At 37.0% G+C, this 27586-nt stretch overlaps 1 protein-coding gene across 3 annotated transcripts in view; it reads left to right on the top strand.

Moving 5' to 3' along the window:
- The window catches only part of LOC136024939 (sorting and assembly machinery component 50 homolog), a 67463-nt gene that overhangs the window by 21962 nt on the left and 17915 nt on the right, over nucleotides 1-27586 (top strand). For all 3 annotated transcript variants that reach the window (XM_065700531.1, XM_065700532.1, XM_065700529.1), the window contains exons 2-6: nucleotides 6580-6639; nucleotides 14513-14731; nucleotides 22215-22426; nucleotides 25446-25551; nucleotides 26621-26796. In XM_065700531.1, the coding sequence (XP_065556603.1) occupies nucleotides 6580-6639; nucleotides 14513-14731; nucleotides 22215-22426; nucleotides 25446-25551; nucleotides 26621-26796 (773 nt within the window). The remainder of the gene's footprint in view (nucleotides 1-6579; nucleotides 6640-14512; nucleotides 14732-22214; nucleotides 22427-25445; nucleotides 25552-26620; nucleotides 26797-27586) is intronic.

The following is a 27586-nucleotide window of genomic DNA, read 5'->3' as shown; positions in this document are numbered from 1 at the left end:
GATCCGGTGACATTGGGGGGAGTTGGGAGGGGGAAACATAAAACTTGGAAAACACTTAGATTGGAGGGATCGGGATGAAACTTGGTGGGAAAAATAAGCACAAGTCCTAGGTACATGATTGACATAACCAGAACGGATTCGCTCTCTTTGGGGTAGTTGGGGGGGGGGGGGGTAATTCTGAAAAATTAAAAAAAATGAGGTATTTTTAAATTACGAACGGGTGATCGGATCTCAATGAAATTTGATATTTAGAAGGATATCGGGTCTCAAAGCTCTTATTTTAAGTCGCGACAGGATCTGGTAACATTGGGGGGATTTTTGGGTGGGGGGACCTAAAATAATAGAAAACGCTTAGATTGGGGGGATCGGGATGAAACTTGGCGGGAAAAACAAGCAGAAATATTAGATATGTGATTTACATAATTGGAACGGATCCGCTCTATTGGGGGGAGGAGGTTAATTCTGAAAAATTAGAAAAAATGACGTATTTTCAACTTACGAAGGAGTGATCGGATCTTAATGAAATTGCATATTTAGAAAGACCTCGTAACTCAGATCTCTTATTTAAAACCCAGCCGGATCCAGCGTAATTTGGGAGGGGGGCAGTTGGGGGGTACCGGAAATCTTTGAAAATACTTAAAGCGGTGAGATCAGGATGAAACTGGGTGGGAAGAATAAAAACCTGTCTAAGATACGTAACTGACATAACCGGACCGGATCTGCTCTCTTTGGTGGAGTTGGGGGGGGGGGGGTAATTTTGAAAATTGAGGTATTTGTAGCTTACGAAAGGGTGACCATATCTTAATTAAATTTGATATTTAGAAGGATCTTGTGCTTTAAAGCTCTAATTTTAAATTCCGACCAGATCCTGTGACATTTGGGGGATTGGAGGGGGAAACCGGAATTCTTCGAAAACGTGAAAATTGGGGTATTTTTATCTTACGAATAGTTGATCGGATCATAATGAAATTTGATATTTAGAAGGAATTCATGTCTCAGAGCTCTTACTTCAGATCCCGACCAGATCTTTTGACATTGGGGGAGTTGGAGGGGGAAATCTTGGAAAACACTTTGAGTGGAGGAATCGGGATGAAGCTTGGTGGATAGAATATGCAAATGTCGTTGATACGTGATTGACGGAACCGTACTGGATTCGCTCTCTTTGTGGGAGTTGGGGGGAGGGGTTCAGTGATTTGGCGATTTTGGTGCTTCTGGACGTGCTAGGACGATGAAAATTGGTAGGCGTGTCAGTGAGCTGCACAAATTGACTTGATAAAGTCGTTTTCCCAGATTCGACCATCTGGGGGGCTAAAGGGAGAGGAAAAATTAGAAAACAATAGGTATTTATAACATACGAGTGGGTGATCGGATCTTAATGAATTTTGATATTTAGAAGGACATCGTGACTTAGAGCTCTTATTTTAAATCCGGAAAGCGGTGAGATCTGGATGAAACTGGATGGGAAGAATAAAAACCTGTCTAAGATACGTAACTGACATAACCGGACCGGATCTGCTCTCTTTGGTGGAGTTGGGGGGGGGGTAATTTTGAAAATTGAGGTATTTGTAGCTTACGAAAGGGTGACCATATCTTAATGAAATTTGATATTTAGAAGGATCTTGTGCTTTAAAGCTCTAATTTTAAATTCCGAACAGATCCTGTGACATTTGGGGGATTGGAGGGGGAAACCAGAATTCTTAGAAAACGTGAAAATTGGGGTATTTTTATCTTACGAATAGTTGATCGGATCATAATGAAATTTGATATTTAGAAGGAATTCATGTCTCAGAGCTCTTACTTCAGATCCCGACCAGATCTTTTGACATTGGGGGAGTTGGAGGGGGAAATCTTGGAAAACACTTTGAGTGGAGGAATCGGGATGAAGCTTGGTGGATAGAATATGCAAATGTCGTTGATACGTGATTGACGGAACCGTACTGGATTCGCTCTCTTTGTGGGAGTTGGGGGGAGGGGTTCAGTGATTTGGCGATTTTGGTGCTTCTGGACGTGCTAGGACGATGAAAATTGGTAGGCGTGTCAGTGAGCTGTACAAATTGACTTGATAAAGTCGTTTTCCCAGATTCGACCATCTGGGGGGCTAAAGGGAGAGGAAAAATTAGAAAACATTAGGTATTTATAACATACGAGTGGGTGATCGGATCTTAATGAATTTTGATATTTAGAAGGACATCGTGACTCAGAGCTCTTGTTTTAAATCCTGACCGGCATTAAGCCTCTTGTTTTCTTTTAAATCAATCTATTGATTCATAGAATTTTGTTAGAGCTCATACCATATGATCTCTTGGCTCTTAGCTCTTCATACCTCGTCACAAGTGCCATATGAGCTCTTAGCTCCTGTTTTCTTGTTAGAAAACAAGGAAGTTTCCAGAAGGATGCAGTATAGAGGATATGGAGAAGGCTAACAGCATTAAATAGACTTGCTAGAAGAAGTCAGTTGCATCAAAGCTTACAAAAAACAATGGAAGCGTAAGCTGCTGAGATCCTATGTCTGATTTGTTCAAGAAGAAGTTTTCGGGCGTGTCGGATAGAAGAAGAAATGGGCAGACCTAGATACATAAGGTGATCTATATGTTGAACAGAGCTAGATCCAAGCTGGATCCAAGTTTTCCAGTTAAACAGGACAATACTGATTTGGAGGAGTTGAATTCAAGCCCAAATTTCTAATATTCTGCTTCAAGGCTTCCAAAAATTTTGGCGATATGTTGAAGAGTTTAACTAAGGCTTAGGATGTCATCAGCTGAAATCAGTGAAAGTGGGCAGAAATCTTGGGCTTCCAGTACATAGTTATTGAAGAGTTCAGTAGAGATGGCAGTGAAAAATCAGTGAAAGTTGGCAGAAATCTTGGGCTTCCAGTACATAGTTATTGAAGAGGTCAGTAGAGATGGCAGCTCCTTGACGAGCCCCTTTCTTGACTGGGATAAGGTGGGTAGAAATCTTGGGCTTCCAGTGCTTAGTTATTAAACAGGTCAGGAGCGGTGACAGCTCCTTGACGGGCCCCTTTCTTGACTGGGATAAGTTGTCTGTGCGAAATCGGGGGCATGCCTTTACCTGGGGGTAGTTTCAGGCAGATATGTAGTCTTGAATGTAAATCCCAAAGAGATCCACATTTACCAGCTTTCAAAAGCATCACTGCATAGATAAGAGAAACGAATGCATTTCTGATATCATGACCCCCAAAACAATGTTTTCTCCCAAGGATTCCCCATTAATCAGGGCAGTTGCAACAGCAGTTAAAGCATCAGCACACCCGGTACCTCACTTAAATCCAAGCTGTTGAGGAGGAGTATAGCAGACTTTTTCAAGTCTCCTAATAAATAGTATCTCAAACAGCTTGCAACCCTCAGATTTCCCTGAAAATCATCTGGATAATTAGAGATAGATGGCTTGAATCACACTGACTTGGTCAATACCAGCTGAACGTTTCCATTTTAATTTTTGGATGGCATCTTAGACAGAACTGGTACTGACCACATAATCTTCATTGGGTTGAGCATCTAGAAACTGATCCGAACTACTTCATAGGATTGCTCTGTCATGGGATCAGGGGCAGAAAACTCATATTCGTAATTTGCATACCATTCAGCCTCTGGAGTGCCAGCTGGCGATGGTGACAAAGAAGAGGGTGCTGAGGAGCAGACACATTTAAATACCATATTTTGATCTTGTTTTGCACGGGTAGAATTGCTATTAATAAGATCTCTACAATGTTGAGCTAGGATTTTGGAAAACTTTTGCTTCGTAGAGATCCATATGCCTTTCACGTGCCTGGTAGTAGGACGCCCACACCCTTTTCATATAGAAAACCAACAATTCGCTTGTCCACATGAAGTAAAAAGTTCTGGATTTATGGACCATCCAGGAACGATTCCTTTGAAGACATGTTGCATAAAGACAGCTTGTTTTTCGGCAAAGCATAGGTCTTAACAATTGCTTTTCCAGTTTTGATGATTGTTTCTGCTGTCATAATACCAAGATATCTCAGCTCCGATTTCTTAGGGACAACATTATTTCCAAGAGTGACAGAATCACTTAGCAGTGCATTAAAGCAGTGCATCAATATTAATAGAAAGCCCAATAGATTGAAAGTCACTTAGGAGTCAATTCAGGTTGTCTCGTAAGTCTGCTTCGGATCTATTGAGCAGGAGGACTTCATCAGCGTATGGCAAGTGAGACAGGTCAGTACCATGCAATAGGAGAGAGGGAGAGATACAGTCCAGAGTCTTGGAGATTGCAAGAAATCTAAGAACGCTGCCTTGCCTCAAACGTCTTATGATTTTGCAGGATCTGAAATTGCACCTTCCCTTTGGACAACGCGGTCGAATTCTTGTACAAAAATTTCAGAGTACTCAATATGCTCAAACTTACTCCATTGTGCAGTAGAGCATTTATTGCTTGCATGTGATTGACGCTATCGAACGCCTTCAACATATCCAAAGTGCATGTATATAGAGGCGCCTTATTTCTTTCCAAGTCCATGAGTACGTTAGCCAGAAGGCAATGAGCCTCTGGGAACCCGAGACGTTTCGGGGTTCCTAGCTGATTGTCCCAAAAGTGTCCAGTGTCAAGCTTGGAGAAGATCACATATCAAACACTTTGCTCAAGATGCACGAGATGGTTATTGGTCTATAAGATTTGTATTTGTTTGGATCTTTTCCTGTTTTGGCGATAGATGAAATGACCCCTCTCAGGGAAGTGTTAGGAATAAAACCGCTGGTGATACCCATCTGGAAGATAAGCTGAAGATGGGGAATAGAAAAATTCAGGCAAGTCCTTGAGGTATTTTATTATAAGATTATTGCTTTCTGTCCCATTCTTTGCTTTGGAAAGTACTTTTCTGACAGATAGCTTGATCTTCTCAAGGGAAATGGTAACAACGCAATTCTGCCCTGAAAAACGTACAAGCCAGCTGGAAACTTCCGTTTCATACTGTTTGGTCATAGTAAGATTCTTATCTCCATACGTGGAAATACAGTAAAAGTGCCAATCATCCAGTGTCAGAAAAGTACTAGATGGACGATCGTCTGATCTGATTAGGCTTAGCCGTGATTTCTTATTTCCAGTGAACTGTTGCCTGATAATTCGGCACCTCTTCATTTCAGCTTTGAATTTGCGTTTTACGCTCTGTTTCAGCTCGAGTGCAGTCCTGCGTAGTGGTCTACCACAAGCAGTCCAAATGTTCAGCCACGTTTTTGCATATAATTTTGGCCTGGAGTTCGGTGGATTCGGACCAAATTGGTTTCTCTGTCCAAATTTCGGCTCGTCTTGTTGGAACCAGTTTTGATTCGGCAACTTTCAGAGCATGGATGACTTGATGGTAATAAGCATTGAAATCAATAGTGACTGAGACATTGGAAGGGGCTGAGCAGAATAGACGAAGCGGAGCTTTGATGCAGCTTAGAAGCGAAGCAATAGTGACAACATACAGGGGTATATTGCATTTTTCCCAATTGGATACGTTTTGCTGATGAGGAATGACATATTGCCAAAGATTTTTTGGAGCTTATTCAACAAGGGCAAAACGAAAAGTAGGTCGTCCCCTGATAGGATAGGAAGAAGCCGTAAGGCAGGATCTAAAGGAAATTTATAATTATTGGGAGGGTTCGGTTAAATAGGGAAGCTTTGGATAGATTAGGATGGAAGAGGTCCATTCGCAGGTGTTGGCCTCAGGTGGACTGGTACCACAGTGAGTTGTAAGTAATAGGATTTTAAAGAATTAACTGTCAAAGCTATGAGAAAACGCAAGCTTCGAAAACATGTTTCTGAAACTTTGACACATTTTCATGACACCAGAATCAGTAAAAGAGTTTTATAGAACTTACATCACAAACAATTTATTTTCCAAAAATCTAGATAAAAGGTTGACTGGTGGCATATCAAGGTCTAAGTAGATCAGCTGCCTGGCGCTATGAGATCGATTTGCAAAAGCTAATTCGAAGAGTGGAGAAGTAAATTTACAACTAGTAAAACAGACATTTTATAATGATCTATTTTTTTTTATATTTAACTTTTACTATTTATATTTTTCCATTGCCAGCCCCACATTTTATTGACAATTCAGCTTTAGCATGAACGCTGTAATATTATCTGTGTTTGAATTTAAGAATAATAGTAAAATATTAATGATTTCATGTTATGTTTCCGTTTCTCACTCAAAATAATGTCTGCAGTGGTTCTAAATCTAATATGGAAGTGAATAATTCTATATGCAGCCTGGGGGATTATGATGCATTTCAAAAATGGCTTGCAAAATTATTTGAGTTTTTCAGATATGGCGCAGAGTCTGCTTCTCATACAATATAGGTTTTGAAGTGTACCTCCTGTGATTTCTAAGCCTGATTTGACTTCTAGAGTATAATAGAAACATTAGAGTCTCATTTTCAGAGTTTCAAACATCATGCTAGATGTTTCTTTTGTGGTATATTACTGTGGAATGTTGTTCTTCCATGTATGTCTGTATTGAAAGATATCTCGTATTAATGCTGTATGTTTTGCGTGTAATCCTGAAGTGTTGCTGTGCTTAAGTATTATTGTGAGAATAAAAAATACGCTTCTTTGCAGAATTTGTTCTGGTCTCCCTTTGGCTTCGAGATGAAATCTGGACAATTAGAAACAGTTAAGGTAAGTACCATATTGTAGTGAGTAGCTTCAGTAAGTGCTTTATTTTGACTACCCAGAAGCGCAAAACATTACTGACAAACAAACTAGTTGATAGATGCGCTATTTATGATTATCAGCTTTGCGCTATTTATTGGTGTCATCCTTGGAATTTCTGGCTGGCACATTTCTTTATTTATGCTTATTTGAAACATAATATTTGTGATCACGTTCCATAATGTCTAGTAGCTTGAGGCTTTAGTTTTCTGCAAAAAGGCTCATTTTTGGAGAGAATGCATTTTGTTTTTGTGGGATTGATTCATTCCTTTAAATGATTTCTAGTTATTACTTTGAATTGAATATTCAAAATAATTTCCTGAAAAAAAATCGTGATAGTCTCTATTTTATTGAATATTAGCATACCAAAATGTTTTGTTTGGTTTTGCCATAAATGTTCCTTGTGATTTGGTATGGATTTAAACTATTTGTATAGACTAGTTTTTGGCTTTTTTTACTGGAGTCAATAGGCTATTAAAAAAAGAAGAAGAAGAAGTTTATAATTATTCAATACAATACAATTCAAAACGGAATTACAATACAGTTATTCCCCCTCGAAAGGCTCCATGGCCAGGGATACAAGGGGAGTACAAAAAAAAATACTAATAACAACTACAATAAAAGTAATATATACAAGTGGTATACAGTATAAGCAACAACTACAAAAAAAGAGAACAATAGAACATACCTGAACACAGAGAACATACCTGAGGCCTGGGAGTCAAAGCGCAGAAGGGACATCATGGGACATCAACTCCTCAGAGGGAAAAAAGTTATTCTATTTGATTCTTTATTAAATGACCCTTAAGAATCCTTTTAAAAGTCCCAAATGAGTGGCATCTCTGTGCTGAAGAAGGTAGTGAATTCCAGACCTGTTGACAAGCAATGAGGAGATTGATATCTGATCGAATAATAGGGGTAGGTGGAATGTAGATATTATTTGAAGAATGAAGGCTATATGGAGCTGAATCAGAAATAAACATAGGAGTTTTCCGAAGAGATTTTGGAAGATTTCCGTGAAGCTAATGAAATTCTAACGAGGGTACAGGTCACTCCCTTTGTATTTTCTTTTGAATATTAAATCGACTTAACATTTTTAAGCTACATCTTACCCTAATTTATATACAGATTAGAGCTGAGATTTATAATTTTTCGAATTTAAGTATTTTAATTGGTTAACGTACAACTTTATATTTGACTGCACACTGTCGTGTTTACATCCATTAGAGATTACCTTATGTACGTTCTAGTTGTGGTATCTAGTGGCACTCCAAAAATATCTCAAAACTTAGTTACTCAAGTCAAAAACAGGGAATTTCTAGTATTTTTTTATTTGTTTGTCCTAAGCTTGATTTACCATTTGGAAGTCACTTGCCAACCTTCGACAACCATTTCTCTTCATTTTTTTCAATTTCATCAGGTAGTGAACTAATTTTATTTTTCGTGGATTTCTTTCTGCACAAGTAGGTTTAATTACGTATTTGTTTGTTTCTCACTACCGTCAATAAGGAATATCAAATTTTTTCTCTGTAAACTGTATGTTACGTAGAACAGGGAAAAGATTATACCAATACTAGCCGAATACACAAATTTCCTGCCAAAAGATTTTTTTGAATGTAGAATATCACTGGTGCTGTGACTAAAGAGACTTATTTTAGAGGGGTTTTTCCTGTAAGATACAAGGTTAATTGTAAATCTACTAAAAAGGGACAGGTTTACTTACAAAGAAGTAAATTATATGTTGGGGGTCCTATTCCCCTCTGAAAAAAATTGAAATGAGTTCCATGCGAAAAGGCTTAGGTTCTAAAATATAAGTTCTGTAATTTCCTTTTGTTTGCTTATTAAGTAATTGCTATTTTGAATACTGTTGGTTGGATAGGAGAAGGTCAGTATGGTACTTCTGTGAAGAAGCAATATTTAGCTTACATTAAACATTTGATTTTTTTGGCGTTTTCCTCTGTTAGACATTTATCCTGACTAATAGTTAATATAAGTAGATTTTTCCTGATATTAATTTATTACATCATTTATTTGACTATCCTATATTTTGTAGTAATTTTACTACTTAAGTAATGCTTGGGATTGACTACTTTTAACCTGCGAATATCGCAATCTGACTAAGCTTAGGTAACTGAGTCGAATTGCACTGCAGTGTTGATTGCTATTACTAATTCATTCAAAGCTCGGGTTTGATATCTTCCCTGTCCCAAAGCAAAGATATATGGAATACTCAATTTCTGAGCCAAATGTGCCATTTTCGTCCGTGCTGTATAGATTCATGGTGCCTTTAGAGTTGTTCTATACCTTTTTGTATTTATCCTTTATCCAAAATATACTTTCAATCCCTATGCAACATCGAAACTTTGTGCTGTAGTTGCTCGAAATTTGTTTATTGTAGGGGATACATTTTCATTTGGCTTGAAAGGTCTTCCCCTTTCTCTCTTGTTCTACGTAACCTCCCTTCTATTTCCCTCTTTTCAATCAGATACATAACCAAAAAATATTTAAAACAAAATAATTATTAGCTGGTGTGCTTTTACTTTTCGACAGAGTGAACTACCAAATTATTGGGCAGTAGACACCAGAAAGAGGAGGTTTCTTTATTTCAGACAACGAGTTTCAGGCTTGGCATTACTTATTAGGAATTACATTATTTAAAGACAAAAGAGGGGTGATCAGTATTATACTGAAAAGTATATAAACTTGGTGACAAGCTTAGGCTTAAGCTGAGGCTCTTGAGGCGTTTGAGGCTCTCGATAAATTGTGATGCTTCGATTGACCAAATTTCCTATTAGTAATGGCACTAATTTCTTTAAACGTGAAGGAGTTGGCTTACAGTATGTTAAAGGATGCATAAGCTGGGAATATTAAAAGCGGTTAAACTTATGTTTAGCACCAGATGTCTTTCTTATTCTGCCGATAGATTATCCAGTGATGTTTCTTGCTTGGCCTGAATTCACTTCTAGTTAAAGCTAGTGGAATTTTGGCAAGTGGTGCAGAAATTTGGTTCTATGTGTAGGCCAACCATAAAAGTAACATCAAAGTATCTCTCAGAAAATAAATAGCTGCTAAGATTGAATAAAAACATCAAAACAGGGCATCTACAGATTTTTTTTTCCTTTTTTCTTTTTTGCTATTATCAAGCCTTAGCAAAACTTGGGAGTAGGAAAAATATACTTGCTTAAAATTCGAGACGTTTACAGGCACAGAATCCAGCACTATACTCTGATACTGAATGCACAAGTAAACATAGAGATGCAAAGATTCGATTTTCTGTAAAGGATCTAACCAAAGAGGTTGTTGAGTGGCAGGCATAAAAAAGAATCATAGTATATATACTCTTTTTAGGATCGGTGAAAATTTATTTTGCCTTCATCCCCCCATCACAAAATTTTTGGTCTCCTTGTCCCTTCTCCCGCTAAAAACATTTCCTAAAAGTTTCAACTTGATCCATGGGTGGTAAGACAAAACTGTGCATAAAATTTGTCACGTTTTAGAGAAAGCTACTGATTGTATATAATCTTTTCCAACTGTATGCAGTACCCTCTTGCGTTCAAGCATGGAAAAAAAAGCTCTTTCTGATTGTTTAACAGAAACTCGTTGATTCTAATGTAAACGTATATGCGCTTCAGGTTAATACCAATTCTCCATTGTTTTTTTTTTAATAAGGGATTGGCTAATGAGTGTTACAGAAACTTACCAATTATAATAGTAGATTTTTTCGTGTCAGTTTAACTACACTGCTTGAATCTTATTTATTTGATCTAGAATCCCATTAAAAAAAAAAGAAGAATTGTCTCGTTTCAATGGTTTTAACTGTGATCCAGTATTCGATTATAGTATGCCAAGCCATAGCCGGAGTGTTTATTGGAGCGATGCTTCAAGCAATAGTCCCAGGCCCGAGCCGGTTCCAAAAAACTTGACGAGACGAGGCGGCCAACAGCTGTGCCAAAGAAACCCGCCTTTTCGGTTCCCCTTCCCCCAATCACGTTGACGACAACCTTTTTCAATACTGAAATCACGTTACTGGATCCCTTCTTAAAGGTCTCCGCGGGTCAGACAGACTCTGTGTATCTCTTTTTGAAGCTCTCCCCCCTCCTCCCTTCCCTAATCCCTAGATCTATCTTTCCTAAAATATCAACCACCCATGTTTTGACTATAATCCACGCCCTCCCACATTGTAACAGCTTTTCGCCATTAGAAGATAATTATCTTGCAGAATCTTTGGAACACTAGGAAACTGTCTGCTCGAGGGCTAAGGTGAAAACCAAGGTAAAAGAATACCCTTCTGACATTTTTGCTTCACCTAGTTTATTGTATAGTAATGCAGAAAGTTTAAGTATGGATAATAATGGTCAAGCAACTCCTGGGTCATTAAAAGATGCGGCGTCATAGACCCGAATGCTTCTATCAGAAAAAGCATTGAAGCTTATAATAGTAGAATTGGTCGGCACCCATGGAGCGCTATTTTGATTCAATGAATGTTATGCTTTTGTATGTTTTAATTGTTTCTAAGTAAGATGAAGTCATTTAGTTTTTTAGGTCATTTTCTTTTTCCTCTTTTCTTTTATTCACATTATACTCCGTTTTTCATTTGTATTATAACGGGTTATAAATAAATTCAATTCAATATTATTGAGCGGGAGAATTTAGCTCAAGTAATTGGGGCCTCAATAGTAGCGGTAGCAGAGGTTCATAGCCACAGTCTGGATCTACTCGGTTCGTCCAGTTAAAAAAAAAATGATAAAGCTACGCCCAGATGACCACTCGCTTGGAAAAAAAGGAGGAGGTCTCGCAATTTATATTAATAATACAATTCCGGCTTTCTCGCAATTTATATTAATAATACAATTCCGGCTTTTAAGATAGAAGTACTTGTGTTTGAGAATTATGACGAGATTCTTTGGGTGTTTGCAAAGCCCAAACGCCTGCCCTCCCACTATAATGGTATTGCTTTTTGTGTTTTTTATTATTCGTCAGGAAAAGATGTTAGCTCTCATTAAGAAGTGGCTGCATACAGGGTAAATACCCCATGGGTGGTATGTTCCTGCTTGGTGACGCTAAAGAACTAAGACTAGAATCTTTGGAAGCAGGATTAGGTCTAAAACAGTTAGTTAATTGCCCAACAACAAACGGTGAAACGGCTTGGGACAGCATAGCCACTAACATGTCTCAGTTCTATAGGAGACCCTCACCAGGTCCCCCAATATAAGGAAACTACCACTTCACTCTTGAGCTACACCCTACAAGTAGAGTCCGGGTCACGTACAGTACAGAAACAACTATGAGTCGGCCAATCACAAATGGCAGATTGTTTGGTTTCGGCAGATCATCCATACGTTACAAAAGAAATCAAAGCACTAAGCAGGAAAATAAAACAACTTTTCAGGAAAAAAACACAAAGAAGCGAGCACCCTGAAGAATAAATCAGAGGAATGACCCGCCTGGCAGCGGCAGTGTACTTTCAGCCTGGACATTAGTACAAAAGGATAAAGCGAATGACAGGTAAAAAGCAGACTGGACTGGATTTGGGCTATGATTAGCCGGATAAAGAAACTGCAGATCATCTAAACACTCACCTGGCAGCGATTATTCAGTCACTTCCACCACTACACTCGGATGATTTTTCGCATCCATCTCCAGATTGGATGGATTTCCCAATCATCACGGATTCCCAAGTTTGTCTCAATTTGAAAAACTGAAGAGGACCAGTATTGCACCATTCGATATTCCTGATGACCTCATTAAGGCTTTCCCTGAATTTTTTAATGTTCCGTTAACTTTAATATTCAACAAGATTACAATTTCAGGCCATTACCCACTAAACTGGAAAAAGGGATTCATAACCCCTATCCACAAAAAAAGGAGCCACCTGAGATTTTTCTGGTGTGCGGCCTCTTGCAATAACCTCTATTTGTAGCAAGATGTATGAAAGTTTCATCTCTGGGTGGCTGAAAACTTTTATTCTGCATAAAATTGACCCCCAGGAATTTGATAATATTCCCAAAGTTTGACAAGCCATTACTTAGTTAATTTACTTTAATAAGATTTTAAAGCATCTAGATGAACCGGAACGCTGGGTCAACCTCGTCGCGATTAACGTAAAAAAAGCAATCAATTTGATTTGCTGTAGAACCTTTATCCAGCAAGTTATTGAAAAATTTTAATGTTGATGCATATTTGGTAAGAATAGTTGCAAATTTTCTTTCAGATAGAAATAAAAAAATTAAGTACAAATCAAAGCCTCTTCTGATCCCCAGCCAATCTACTGTGGAGTTCCTCATGGAACAATTTTAGACCCTCTCCTTTTTATGGTTATGGTAAATAAGTTGGCAAACGATGAGTCGGATCGCTTTAAATTCGTTGATGATTTGTCCATACTTGAGCTGGGTGAAAAGGGTGTTTCAAGCGAGGCAGATAGAATAATGGCGGGTTTATCACGCTAAGCTGAGGAGGGCAAAATGATCGTCAATTGAGAAAAATCGCTCATATTAACTTTTCTTTTTTGAGGGACAACTCATCCCTTGCTTTACAGAATGTTTCAGGCGTCATCGATATCAAACTCTTAGGAATATATCTCACAGATGACCGGAAGTGGAAAAACAGACACGGGAAATGATCTAACGGGCAAACCTGGGTTTCCTTTGTTTAAAACTCTTTGCTCGTCATGGTGTACCAACCCCCCCCCCCCCGCCCCACTAATTGCGTCTTTTCTTTACTTCTATCATATCGCTGGTAGAATTTGCTTGTCCCGTTTGGCATTACGATCTAACTTCGACCAGAAGGATCGCCTGGAAAGGATCCAATACCGAGCTCTTCTGGTAGTTTCTAAATCACCCAAAGTCCCTTATTGCTCCCTTTTAAAACAATTTTGCCTTACAACTCTTTCGGTACGTCGTGATAAATTGTGTTTTAAATTTGTTGTAGGTATTTTAGCAAATCCGAGGCTTCGTGAAACCTTCCCTCTGACCATATCCCTTCGCGGCCACGGCTCCCGCGACAAGTAGCTGAACCGGTACCTAAACTTTGCCGGTACCAACTCGACATATGCGTTACGCAAATAGTTTTGTTTCCTCGTTTGTCAAGATTTTTAATACTACACTCACTAGTCAATAATTGTATGCATTTATTTGTTTTAGTTCATTATTCTTTTTACTTTTGTTGAGTATAAAAGTTTTTTCTTTTAATTTGTACGTGGATTTATTTTATTGTTTTTACTGATAGTTGGATATTCTAATGTCTTAGGTTTTAGTTTGACTCTGGGATACTTCGGATCAGCATATAAATTTGTATGAAGATGGATATGGCTGCGATTGTTGTATGTTTAGTGCTTTCATTATGGCAAGAACTACCACATATTTTTTTTTTTTTTTTTTATTCCATGTCAAATGCAAGAAGAAGTTGATTTTATTCAATGCTATATGCAAAAACTATTATATGCTAGTTGAGAATAATTAGTATATATACTTCAATAGCCGTTATAAAATTTAAATTTTTATTTGATTGTACTTGTTTATAAAAGATTACACTCAGTGATTTTTTTTGTGTTTGTATTGCAGCTGAATTTTAATGTAATAGTTTTTGCGTTAGTGTTGATCAGAGTTTTTTTTTCCGAGGGACTTGGGACTCGATTTCATATCAGTGATGCCTGCTTTACCCCAAACATATTTAATTTTGATTTTCTATGATGCATTGTTTTGACAATCAAGCGGAGAAGTTAGAGGGCTATATGGAAATTTTTTTCAAAGTATTTGTCATCAAAGGGTTGAGCTTATCACGCTTTTGATCTTTATGTAAGCTTTATCTAAGCTATGTTCGATTTATTTAAGTCTCTTTTCAGGCCACAGTAGACAAGGTTCACATAGATGGCGTCCGAAAAACGAAAGAAGACATCCTTGTCAATGCTGTTAATCAAATGTTTGAAGTTAACGATTTTACATCGGTTCTTTTGAAGTCAAAAGAGACCAAGTCAATATTGAGTGGTTTGGGCTGTTTCAAAAAGGTTGACATTCTTATTGATACCAGTCAAGGACCTGGCGCGTCTCCTGATGGACTTGAGGTATCGTTGAATTTCTAGTAATATGAAAATTATCCGTACAAACCTGGCAAAAATGGGAAGGTTTAATCTTGCCTCCCCAAGCTTTTTAAATTAAGACCTTAAAGCCTACATTTTTTTATAATGTCAAATGTCTAGTCGGATTCCTCCATCGTCTTATATGTTTCTATGTAGCCGTGTGGCATATATGGGATAGTAACTTAAAAATATTGAGTTTTGGCTGTTGATTACATAAAAGACAAGTTAATTGAAAATACAAAATACTCCCCTCTCTATCGTGGGTTTGTATTTTTTGCAGGACTGTTATTTCCTAATGGAGAATACAGAATCTGTCATTGTGACTGGATTAAATCTTCTTCTCGAAATAACGGGTTGCGGCTCCGAGTGTTAAACTCTATATAAACTCCTGAAGTTTTTAAACTGCCTTGAAGCTATGGTTAATAGGCAAAAAATATATATCCGCAATATTTTTATATTTGGATGAATGTGTTTTAAAGGGAAGATTATTAGGGAATTGTTCCAAATACTAAAAAAAAGTATCTACTTAAAGCGTTACTTATAATATATAGTAACTATCAATTGGGATACATATTGCTTATCAGCTAACTTAACTGCTGGACAAAGATGTAAATTGAGTAAGTGTTTATCTAGTACTAAATAAAGACTTTAATAAATTAAAATATAGATAGAAAAACGGGTGTAAAATTTAAATATAGCAGAGAAACAAAAGGAAAAAACAAAAACAAACCTTAAATAATAAAAATCTGAATATTTCGACTCCATGTCCGGCATCGGAGAAAAAATAATTTTTTCTTCGTTTATCAACGGAGAAAAAATGAAGGAAAAAGAAGTTAGTTAAGATAAATTAAATCATAATATATAAAGGAAAACAAAAACAAATAAACACAAAAATTAATACGATAAATAATAACTATTCTTAATTATATTAATAACTTCTATTCTAATAAAAATAATAACTTCTTGATAAATTCTAAATATGCACTGTAATCATTGTAATCAATTGCACTGCAATCATTGCAAATCAGCAACACAGAATGACATGGACTATCTTTTGAATCAGCCTCAGCAGAACATTTGTTTGACCTTCCGCACCACAGTATTGCACAATAAAACTTAGTTACGAGATTTCTTGATCAAAAGAAAATAAAACACTTCTGTTGGACTTTTTCAAAATTTCTGAGAAATTATAGAAATAAAAAAATATCTATGAGGTATTAGTGTCAATATTGATGAAGGAGAAAATAGATTGAATCCAATTTATAATAACTTAACCAAGGCGTAAGACAAAATTTCCAACAAGCAAGGGTCAACCGTATAAGCAAAGGTCGGGATAAGGTCAATACTGGAAGGTGTCAACAGACCGTAGCTAAGTTAACAAATTAAAAAAATCTGTTCAATTTACAATATATAAGTTTTCTTAACCTTGTGCCTCGGCTTTCGTCTATAGTTTAACAGATCTTAAACTTTATAATTTCAATCATGGGTCGTAACCTAGGGTATACGTAAAATTTTTAAATAAAGTATTTCATTTTTTGCTAGATCTCATTTCTGAATCGAAATTATACTAGAGACAATTTGTTGTGCTAGAGACAATCTGTAGCTTATATCATTATGTGCTGCTTATTTGCAGTGATTGCAGCAACATTTGGAATTTATTAAGATGTGAGATTTATTTTTTTATTTTATTTTTCGTTTATGTTTCTTTATATTTTATGTTCAGTTTGTCTTAACTAATTGTTTCCATTTATTTTTTCTCTCCGCCGATAAAGGCTCTCGGATGCGGAGTCGAAATATTCGGATTTTTATTATTTAAAGTTTGTTTTTATTATTGTTTTTTTCCTTGTTGTTCGTTTGCTTTCTTTAAATATTATTCCCGTTTTTATGGCACTTGGTATTAACCAAGTGACATATAGCAATCGCCAATTCTATTGGTCTGTCTGTCTGTCGGTCTGTCGGTCCCGGTTTTGCTACTTTAGGCACTTCCAGGTAAGCTAGGACGATGAAATTGGGCAAGCGTATCAGGGACCAGACCAGATTAAATTAGAAATAGTCATTTTCCCGATTTGACCATCTGGGGGGGGGGAGTGGGGGCCGGTTAATTCGCAAAAAATAGAAAAAATGAAGTATTTTTAACTTATGAGCGGGTAATTGGATCTTAATGAAATATGATGTTTGGAATGATATTGTGTCTCAGAGCTCTTATTTTAAATCCCGACCGGATCTGATGACATTGGGGGGAGTTGGAGGGGGAAACCTAAAGTCCCGGTTTTGCTACTTTAGGCACTTCCAGGTAAGCTAGGACGGTGAAATTTGGCAAGCGTATCAGGGACCGGACCAGATTAAATTAGAAATAGTCGTTTTTCCGATTTGACAATCTGGTGGGGGGTAGTGGGGGGCCGGTTAATTCGGAAAAAATAGAAAAAATGAAGTATTTTTAACTTATGAGCGGGTGATTGGATCTTAATGAAATTTGATGTTTGAAATGATATTGTGTCTCAGAGCTCTTATTTTAAATCCCGACCGGATCTGATGACATTGAGGGGAGTTGGAGGGGGGAAACTTAGAATCTTGGAAAACACTTAGAGTGGAGGGATCGGGATGAAACTTGATGGGAAAAATAAGCGCTAGTCCCAGATACATGATTGACATAATCGGAACTGATTCGCTCTCTTTAGGGTAGTTGGAGGGGGGGGGGGGTAATTCTTAAAAATTAGAAAAAATGAGGTATTTTCAACTTACGAACGGGTGATCGGATCTCAATGAGCTCTTATTTTAAATCCCGACCGGATCTGGTGACGGGGGCGGGGAGTTGGGAGGGGGAAACCTAAAACTTGGAAAACACTTAGAGTGGAGGGATCGGGATGAAACTTGGTGGGAAAAATAAGCACAAGTCCTAGATACATAATTGACATAACCGGAACGGATATTCTCTGTTTTAGGGAGTTGGGGGGGGGGCTATGGTTAATTCTGAAAAAATAGAAAAAATGAGGTATTTGTAACTTACGAAGGAGTGATCGGATCTCAATGAAATTTGGAAGGATATCGTGTCTCAGAGCTCTTATTTTAAATCTCGACTGGATCTGGTGACATTGGGGGGAATTGAGGGGGGGCCTAAAATCTTGGAAAACGCTTAGAGTGGAAGGATCGGGATGAAACTTGGTGGGAAAAATAAGCACAAGTCCTAGATGCGTGACTGACATAACTGCAACGGATCCGTTCTCTTTTTGGGAGTTGGGGAGGGTTAATCTGCACAAATTAGAAAAATGAGGTATTTTTAACTTACGAAGGAGTGATCGGATCTTAATGAAATTTGAAGTTTGGAAGTATATCGTGTCTCAGAGCTCTTATTTTTAATCCTGACTGGATCCGGTGACATTGGGGGGAATTGAGGGGGGGATCTAAAATTTTGAAAACGCTTAGAGTGGAGGGATGGAGTCTTTGATGCAATTTCGAATCTCTCAAGAAACGAAGAAAAGCCGTATTATATTTTCATAACTGGAGGTGCTGGGACCGGTAAGACTCAAGTACTTAAAGCAATAGTTCAGTAACTGCTTATGATCCATAAGAAAGATATTGAACACGATCCTGAGAAGACTACTATACTGTTGTGTGCACCAACAGGTAAAGCTGCATGTAATATCGGAGGATCAACTTTACACTACGCACTAAGTTTACCAGTAAGTCAAGGAATGAAAAACTTCAAAGATTTGACAGCTGACAAGCTAAATCAGCTAAGAGTAAAATTGACGAAACTGAAGCTTTTAATTATTGACGAAGTATCTATGGTAGGAGCGAACATGTTCGAAATGATAAATCGTAGACTAAAACAATTCATGGGGACTCAACAAGACTTTGGAGGAGTATCAATTCTCTTCTTTGGAGACCTCTACCAGTTGCGACCTGTAGCAGACCGTTATGTATTCCAACCTCCTACTAGCCCATACGAAGCTCTCCTCTCTAATTTCTGGCAAGATAACGTAATTATGTTTGAACTTGACGAAATAATTAGCCAAAAAGAAGACAAAAAATTTGCCGAAGCTTTGAATCGTTTAAGAACTGGAGATCATACTGAAGAAGACATTCAACTGTTTCAAACTAGTAAAGTCGTTAAAGCACCATTGACAGTTCAACATCTTTTCATGTCCAATAATTTGGTAGACAAGTTTAATGCAGTAGTGTATCAAAACTTGACAACAGAGAAGAAACACTATACCGCGAAAGATTCCGTAAAAGGTGATGTCGTCCAATCCGTTAAACAATATCTTCTCGAAAAGGCCAAACATCTACCAATTAGTGAGACACAAGGCTTACCATTTGATTTAAGACTCGCTATTAAGGAACGCGTAGAATTGACCGTCAACGTAGAAGTTATTGATCATCTTGCTAATGGATCAGGAGGAACTGTACAAGCTCTCAGCGAAAATATTGTCTGGATCCTGTTTAACGATAAAAATGCTGGTAAAATTACTAGAAACAACTTCAAAAGTAGATTCCCAAATGAAGTGCTCAGAGACTGGACTCCAGTGTTCCGCATAGTTAGGATGTTCAGAATAACGAAAAAAGAAGGAACTGAAATTGAAAGATTCCAATTCCCTTTAAGACCATCATCTGCCAAAACCGTGCACAAAGCACAGGGAGACACCTTAGAAGAAGTAGCAATAGACCTAACAGGTTATAGAGCATTTCCTCACATTCATTATGTCTCCTTAAGCAGAGCCAAATCACTCCAAGGTTTGAAGATAGTTCAACTTAATGAAACAAAGATATCAGTATCTCCAGATGTACAAGAAGAGATGAAAAGACTACGACAGGTACCATTCACTGACCAAAGACACAAATTCGACCATAGAAACTTTAAAGTCATTTATCAAAATGTTTGATCGCTTCGAAGGTACATCAAAGACTTAAAAGTACACCCCAGACTTGTTGAAGCAGACGTATTATTCTTGTCGGAAACACGACTTGTACCTTCAATAAACAGCGAAACGCTTACAATGCCCGGTTTCAAACTATTTAGAAACGATAACCCAGGCAACAACCTGTATGGCCCGGCTGCGTACGTATCTGAAACCCTTAGCTCAAAGCTTTATAAAGTCGAAAACTACAGGTGTAACAGCATTGAGTTAATAAAAGTTACAATAGAGCATCCACAACAGACAAATTTCATATTCTGTATTTACAAGCCAAACCACGTCCGCATTAATACACTCATTAACTGCATCAGCGACTTACTAACCCCATGTATTGACAACGGTCATACAATATTGTTAGGTGACTTTAGTAGTAATCTTCGACTTCTACAGCTCATACACGAGCCCACTACAATTAACGGCTCAACAATAGATCTGATTTTTACAAACATACTTTCTGATCAACAAGATTCCGGAGTCCTAGAACAATATTACAGCGACCATTATCCCATTTTCATCACTTTTCCCAAATGTGCTAAAAAAGATAAAACATCAAAAAGAAAAATTCGACAAGAATACAATAATGAAACAATAAAAACTAGAAGAATACAATAGAATTCATGAAGAAGAAAAAAAAACGCCGAATGTAACTAATTTATCTTCTTTACAGGTAGAATACCGAACAAGAAGAGACTACAGAAACACTGTATTTTCAAGTTTATCTTTATAATAATTGCCAATAAGCAAAGTACAGCAAATTCGATAACTCTAGTACCGAGTATAATTTTAGGTTCTGACCTTCTCACAAGTGCCAAATGAGCTCTTGGCTCTTCTGACCTCGTCACAAGTGCCATATGAGCTCTTAGCTCTTGTTCTATCTATATTGTCATTTATTAAATTCTGTAAATGAAAAGGCAGTGCGGTCTATATCTAGATATTATCTAGGACCAAATAGGTAAGGATTTTTGTTTTCCTCTTCGTATTTTCTCGCACCCAAAGATGTTTGTGATATATAAGGTGTGGCTAGGAATAACGGAACGGAATCTTAAATGTTTTTATTTAATTTCTTTTAAAGGCGAAACCTTATTATCTTCAGTATGCAACCCCTCCTTGATCCCTACACTGTTCAGTGCAAATTTTCTTTTGTAGGAAGAATGCTGCATAGTGTCTTCAGGTATGTCACCATTATCGCCGTCACTCTTTTCTTCTTTGTATCTACGAACCAAAACGTGTTCCTCTCAATGTGCTGCTGAATTTAGGCAGCAAAACAAAGTCACATGGGTGAGGTCAGGAGAGAAGGGTAGATGTTCCACCACAGGAATTCTATTTCCCGTCAAAAACCTCTTGAATGATAATGATGTACGCACTGGTGCTTTGTCTTGACGAAGGATCCGCGAACTGTTTTTCCACATGTCAAGTCTGCTTCATGCATGCAATCACAGAGAGTGGTCAAACATATTTGTAGTAAATTTGGCAAATGGATTGACATTTAGGCACTTATTCAATGTAAAAATATAATTTGGAAAACACTATTATCATGGCTTTGGATATCATCTGATTTATGCTTCCATTTCTGCCTTTGAGAACCATCTATATTTTTTGCGAATATAATCTTTAAATATTTTTTTTGAGAAAATCTAAATTTTTTGTGCTTTCTCGACGGAGACTCTGACAGCTAATTAATAATCAATTTTATGGTTGATTGAAAAAAAAAGTTGGTTGTTGCTTTGTTTAATAGCTGCCGTATTTTGTTTACCCTTTAGTCTGAGATTTAATGACTGAAAAATTAAGAGGCTAAAGCTTACTAGTCCGAGAAGTGAATCGTAAAGCTGAGATTAGGAAGAGTTGAATTAGCCAGATTTCACTACATTCAAAATAAAAGAAACGGCTTTGTGGGTGTGAATTCTCATTTTGCTTGTGCTTTGGAGTTTGTTTGTTTGAATAGTATAATGGCGCTTTCACTTTACATCGTAGAACCTCTCGTTCTTGTAAAACTCCAAACTTTCTGTTATGTTATCGTTCGTAGTAAGTTATGTACATAACGTAGACAGTGCCAAGTAGACTTACGCTCTGCGCAAAATTTTATGTTCTTTAGATTTATGTTACGGTATTGGAGAGTCAACATTGTAGCACAGAATGGAATTTCTGAACAATCAGTTAATCAATTCGAGAAACAAAATTAGTACAATTTGTCTAGAATATCTTTCACACCGTCTTTTGATCACAAGCCACCCTGCTGCAATAGCCAAAGGGTTGTTCAGAGCTTAAATCTTCACCCCCATTCCACATTTTCAAATTTTCGATAGTTTGCTTATGATGATTTTCATGATTTAAGAAATCATCCTGACGTGTTGTGGATTTCTAAGTTAGTCTATATTAAAAGGTCTTGCTTAAGTGCGAAAAATTCAACTTAAAGCGACGTAATTTAATCACTTAATGTAGAAAACTACGTCCGCAGTTTCAAAGCCGTTTTATGTTAATCCCTTTGCGCATAGTTTAGCGATTGTATTTTATTTTGAAGTATTCGTCAGGAAGTGAGTTGGTGCCTTTTTTAGGTTACTTTCCTTGTCACGGAATACGATAAGCCAATGGGAAGCATCAACACAGTTGTTGGAGATAACGAAGGTTCAGTTGTGATTGGAGGGCACTTACCGAATTTGAAAGGAAGAGGAGAAAGTCTGAGTCTTGAATATTCACATGGCACTAAGAAGTCGTCGGCGTTTAATGTTACATTTTTGAAACCGCTGCATAACAAAAGCAAGGCTTCGTAAGTACTTGACCTTTTTTTTGTCAGAAATTCTCTTTTTTGTTATCCTGCTAAATTGTTGCAGTTGAGGTAATACTAAAAATTAAAACCTTTGTCTATAAAACCCCAAGTTTTGTGTAAAATTGAAGAGTAACAATAACGTAAAACGAGAAAAAATTACCAGGTATTAGAGGGGGGAAGCTGTTTTAGTCGATCCCCTACACCTAAAATCTTATTGTATTTGTTACAAAATACGTCTATTGTTTCGATTCTTACGCTTAAGCTGGTATATAGTTTTAATTTTTGTTATAAAGAGGGAGGTTCTGTCATCGGGTTTCAGATTTATTAACATACTAACAATATTTATTAACAATACTTTTACAAACGAGATTTATTAACAATACTTTTATTAATTTTCTGTTCCCTTAATATTTTTATTCCTTTACAATGATTTTCTCTTCTATATTTAATCTGGTATTTCAGTGGTAGCTTATATTGAACCTACTCCCCTTCCCTTAGATCATATGTAAGCAAAGAAATGTAAAGAAAGTGGAGAAAGCATTAAAATATGAACTAAGGAGATGTGAAGTGGAGGCCATGGATAAAATTGCTGAGGATATGGAAGATGAAGCTAGACAGCATAATAGTAAAATATTATACTGGCATTTTAATAAATTGAGAGGGAGTAGTCAATCCGGACTAGTCCCAGTTAAAGATAGGAATGGGGCCACAATTAGTGATAAGGATAGAGTTAAAGAGACATGGGTGGAACATTTTGAGGATGTGCTAAACCGAGATACAGTTGCAGGCAAAGATATAGATGAAAATGAAAAAGTTTGTGATATCTTGGATGTGACGGAAAATTTGTTTTGTGAGGAAGAGTTAGCGACAGTACTAAAAGGATTAAAAAATAAATATGGCTCTAGGTGCTGATAGTGTGATAAATGAATATCTTAAATATGATGGCTCTGAGATTAGAAATAAGATACTGCTACTACTACTACTACTAATAATAATAACTCACCGCAGTACCAAGCCGCCTGAGGTGAGCACAGCTACGTACGCTCCTCCTCTAACCCAATCTATTCAAGGCCTCCCTTTTAACACCCTCCCAGGAAGTTCCCATTTCCTGCTTTCCGTTTAGCCCCAGACAGTTGGTCAAAAAGGACAATTTTCGGCAATCTGTCATCCGCAGAACGTGGCCTAGCCATCTCAACCTTTATAGCCCCAGAAATCGGGATTGAACCAGATTTTTTTTACAACCTACTGTTTGAAATACGGTCAGTCATCCGGGCGCACAGAACAATCCGTAGGCAATTTCTCTGGAAAACATATAGTAAATTTTCAATTGATATATATAAGCTACTGAAGATTATGAATATTACTTGAGAAAGGGGAAGTACTTAATAATTTTAGAGAAACTTTAGTTAAACTACTGTGTAAGAAAGGTGACAAGAGTGCGCTTCATAATTATCGAGACATTAATCTGGTCTCTGTAGGTAGCAAATTACTTAGTAATATGATACTTTTTAGACTGAGAGATGCTGTAGACAAAGTTTTAATAGAAGAACAGTACGGTTTTAAAAAAGGTAGAGGATGTGTCGACCAAGTTTTCACTCTTAGGTTAACAGTTGAGAAGCGCCTTTGTTGTCAAACACCTTTGATCCTCAGTTTTATAGATAGTGAGCAAACGTTCGATTCTGTTGATAGAAGAGCTTTAGCAAAGGCCTTATCCTTTATATGGTATACCAGAAAAATACATTAAAGTGATGTGTGCTATATACGAGAATAATACTGCTGTGGTTAAGACAGGAAATGAAGTTAGCAGTTGGTTTTGTATTAAATCAGGAGTTAATCAGGGTTGTGTTCTATCCCCCTTTATATGGATCATTTTAATGGACTTTGTCTTAAGGAGTACAGGAAAGGCAATTGGATACTAAGGAACCAAATGGGGAAAAAAGCTCTCCTAGACTTAGAATATGCTGATGATTTATCATAGATGAAAGTGTGAGCAAAATGAATGGATTTTTAGAGGTTTTGCTAGTTCAGGGTGCAAGAATAGGTTTAAAAATTAAAATTAAGAAGATAAAGTCACTAAGGCTAGGAATAAGTGAAAATGAAATGGTGAAGATGGGTGATAAAAAGATTAATCATGCGGACAGCTTCACTTACCTTGGTAGTATGATTAGTAAAGACGGTGGAAGCAGTGAAGATGTTAAAAGTAGAATAGCCAAGGCTCCGGGTGTTTTTTCACAGTTAAAAAAGTTTGGAAGAATAGGAAGATAAGTCTGCAAACCAAGATTAGAATATTGGAAGCTACAGTGATGACAGTGGCTCTGAAGCATGGGTGCTCCGAAAAGCGGACGAAAATTTACTAGATATTTTCTAGAGAAATTGCCTACGGATTGTTCTGGGCGCCCGGATGACTGACCGTATTTCAAACTGTAGGTTGTACGAAAAATGTGGTTCAATCCTGCTTTCTGGGGCTATAGTGAAAGAAAGGTTGAGATGCATAAGCCACGTTCTCCAGATGAGGGATAACAGATTGCAGAAGATTGTCCTTTTTGGCCAACCGTCTGGGGCTAAACGGAAAGCAGGTTGTCCTCGTCTGGGGTGGGAGGATGTCATAAATAAAGATTAAAGGACATGCGAACTTCCTGGGAGGTTGTAAAGAGGGAGGCCTTGAATAGATTGTGTTAGAGTGGGAGCGTGCGTAGCTGTGTTGGCCTCAGGCGGCTTGGTGCTGCGGTGAGTTATTAGTAGTAGTAGCTCCCTCTTCCCTTCGACAATTTTGAACAAAAAGCTGGTAATTTAATATAACTCGTGACCGAATAAGGGAACTAAAAGTTAGTTCCTCTTCGTACTTTTTGTACTCAAATTATTAATCGCTTCCTTCACTCTTTTAGTTTTTCTGAATATTAGGAGTAAAATCATCTATGTTAGCTAAATGAGGTTTGATTTTAAAAAATATGCTATAATTTTGTAGTTTTGGTATTCTCCAAAAAAATTATTTTTAAAAATATTTGTTCTCGTGTTTTAGGTGGAATGCTTCAGTTTTTCAAGGTTTAGCAGACTTCCCTAGCAGTGGTTACAAGGAATTAAATCGCGGTGCGATTCTCAATTTTGATTTTAATTCAGTGCCTTTGGTATGTACAGTTCTCCAACCATTGCCACTTTTCTCAGTCATTATTTCTTTTTCTGAGCTTATTACTGGTCTATCTAACTGTTTTGTTTACATTTTGTTGTTTTCAGTAAAACCTCTCTGTTCACATTTTAAGTAAAAGTTTGCTGTTTACTTTTACTGCTTTCATTTACTTACTGTTTTCTATGGTTGTTTTTTTTCTATCGCTTTCCGATCAAGCTCTCTGTAATATCTTATAAAAATTCCAGAAATCAGCTTAAATATGAAATTGTTAAAACCTTGGAAAGTTTTAGTCACCTACGTCTCAGCTACTGATTTTCAAAACAATAAAAAATACTGTCGGGAAAGCCAAAAATATTGTTGGGAAACAAGAATAAAACAAACATAAAATAAAGATAGTTAATGACTTTGAACTTGTGTGATAAATGGTACGTTCCAAAAAAAGTTGGATGGACGGTTCCTTTCTGCACGTGTTATGCTCAAGGAGATAGATTTAGGATTAATTTTAAAGATAATTTTCAAGCTCCTCGATTTTTTTTTAAAGAACTGGCAGCACCTTTTTTTTTATTATTCCCGAGTTATTTTTCCAGAAATCCCTTGAAAAGCGCAAAATTTGCCTGGACATTGCTGGAGATTATTGCATATCAGTAACATTGCTATCAACTTTGAACTTAAAAAGAATTTCAATTCATGGATTTGGATCCAAGCAATTGAAGAACCAATGTTTGGACATAGCTCATATATGGAGAAAAAATTTACGCGACAAAACTGAGGTTACTCTTGAAAATTATTTTCGTTTCTGTTTTGGTCAATATGAGCGGTACTCCCTTCTTTTTTTCTTGATAGGATGATTGAAATGCTGTCCATATCTTACTAATAAGGAAAACGCACAACAGTCATGTTTATTTCTGATAGGGAATATAACCTATGTTCGTAACAAATTCTTATTCCTACTCTATTTCTCTCCTTGTCTTTCTTTCTCTCTCTCTGTCTCTCTCGCCTTTTTCCCTTTTTTCTACAATATTTATTCTGTTGTTCAAAAGAACAGAAATGATTCGATGATCTTACTGCAGGTACGACATACAGTGTCCTGGGAAGGTGTTTGGCGTAACTTACGCTGTATAAACAGAAGTACTGCCTTTGCTGTAAGAGAGCATTCTGGTCATTCTTTGAAATCTTCCCTGAAACATGCGCTAGTTGCTGATACAAGGGATTCTAATGTGTTCCCCACTGAAGGAGTTCTTTTCAGGTAATAAAGCTAGACAGGTAGACAAAGCCAAAAATGGTAGAAATTTTCTAGCACATTCTTGGATGAAGTATATTGACATCTTGGCATTGAAATTGGGCTATTAGAATAGGATGCGAATTTTAATTTCGGTAATATTCAGTTTTATAAAGTTTTTCAGTTCCAGTTCTTTGATGACCACACTAACTTATATCAACTTATATATCTTATATCAGCTTGTATTAAGTAAATCAACATTCTCGCCTTGAAATTTGGCTATTAGAACAGGGTGGGAATTTTAGTTTTGGTACTATTCAGTTCTTTGAAATTGTTCAGTTTAGTTATTTGGTGACCACACTCACTTATGTCAACTGTATCATCAACTTATATATCTTAATATCAACTTATATTAAGTGTATCAATATTTTGGTCTTGAAATTCGGCTATTAGAATAGGGTATGCCTTTTAATTTCGGTACTTTTCAGTTCTTTGAAGTTGTTCGGTTCTTTGATGACCACATTTACTTATATTAATATATGTCAACTACATAATCAACTTATATATCTTATATCAGCTTGTGGTAAGTATATGAGCATTTTCGCCTTGAAATTTGGCTATAAGAATAGAGGGGTAAATTTTAATGTGGGTACTATTCAGTTCTTTGAAGTTAATCAGTTCAGTTCTTCGATGACTACACTGACTTTCTAACATACAAAACAAGAGAAGACGTTGAGAAGATTTGTGAACACAGAGAAGAACATAGTGAATACAACCCAAGTGAATTTTGCAGCTGTGTCTAACAGCCGTCATCAGT

Source organism: Artemia franciscana, chromosome 3 (assembly GCF_032884065.1).
Source record: "Artemia franciscana chromosome 3, ASM3288406v1, whole genome shotgun sequence".
Taxonomy (NCBI): Eukaryota; Metazoa; Arthropoda; class Branchiopoda; order Anostraca; family Artemiidae; genus Artemia; species Artemia franciscana.
This window is presented reverse-complemented; position numbering and strand designations above follow the sequence as displayed.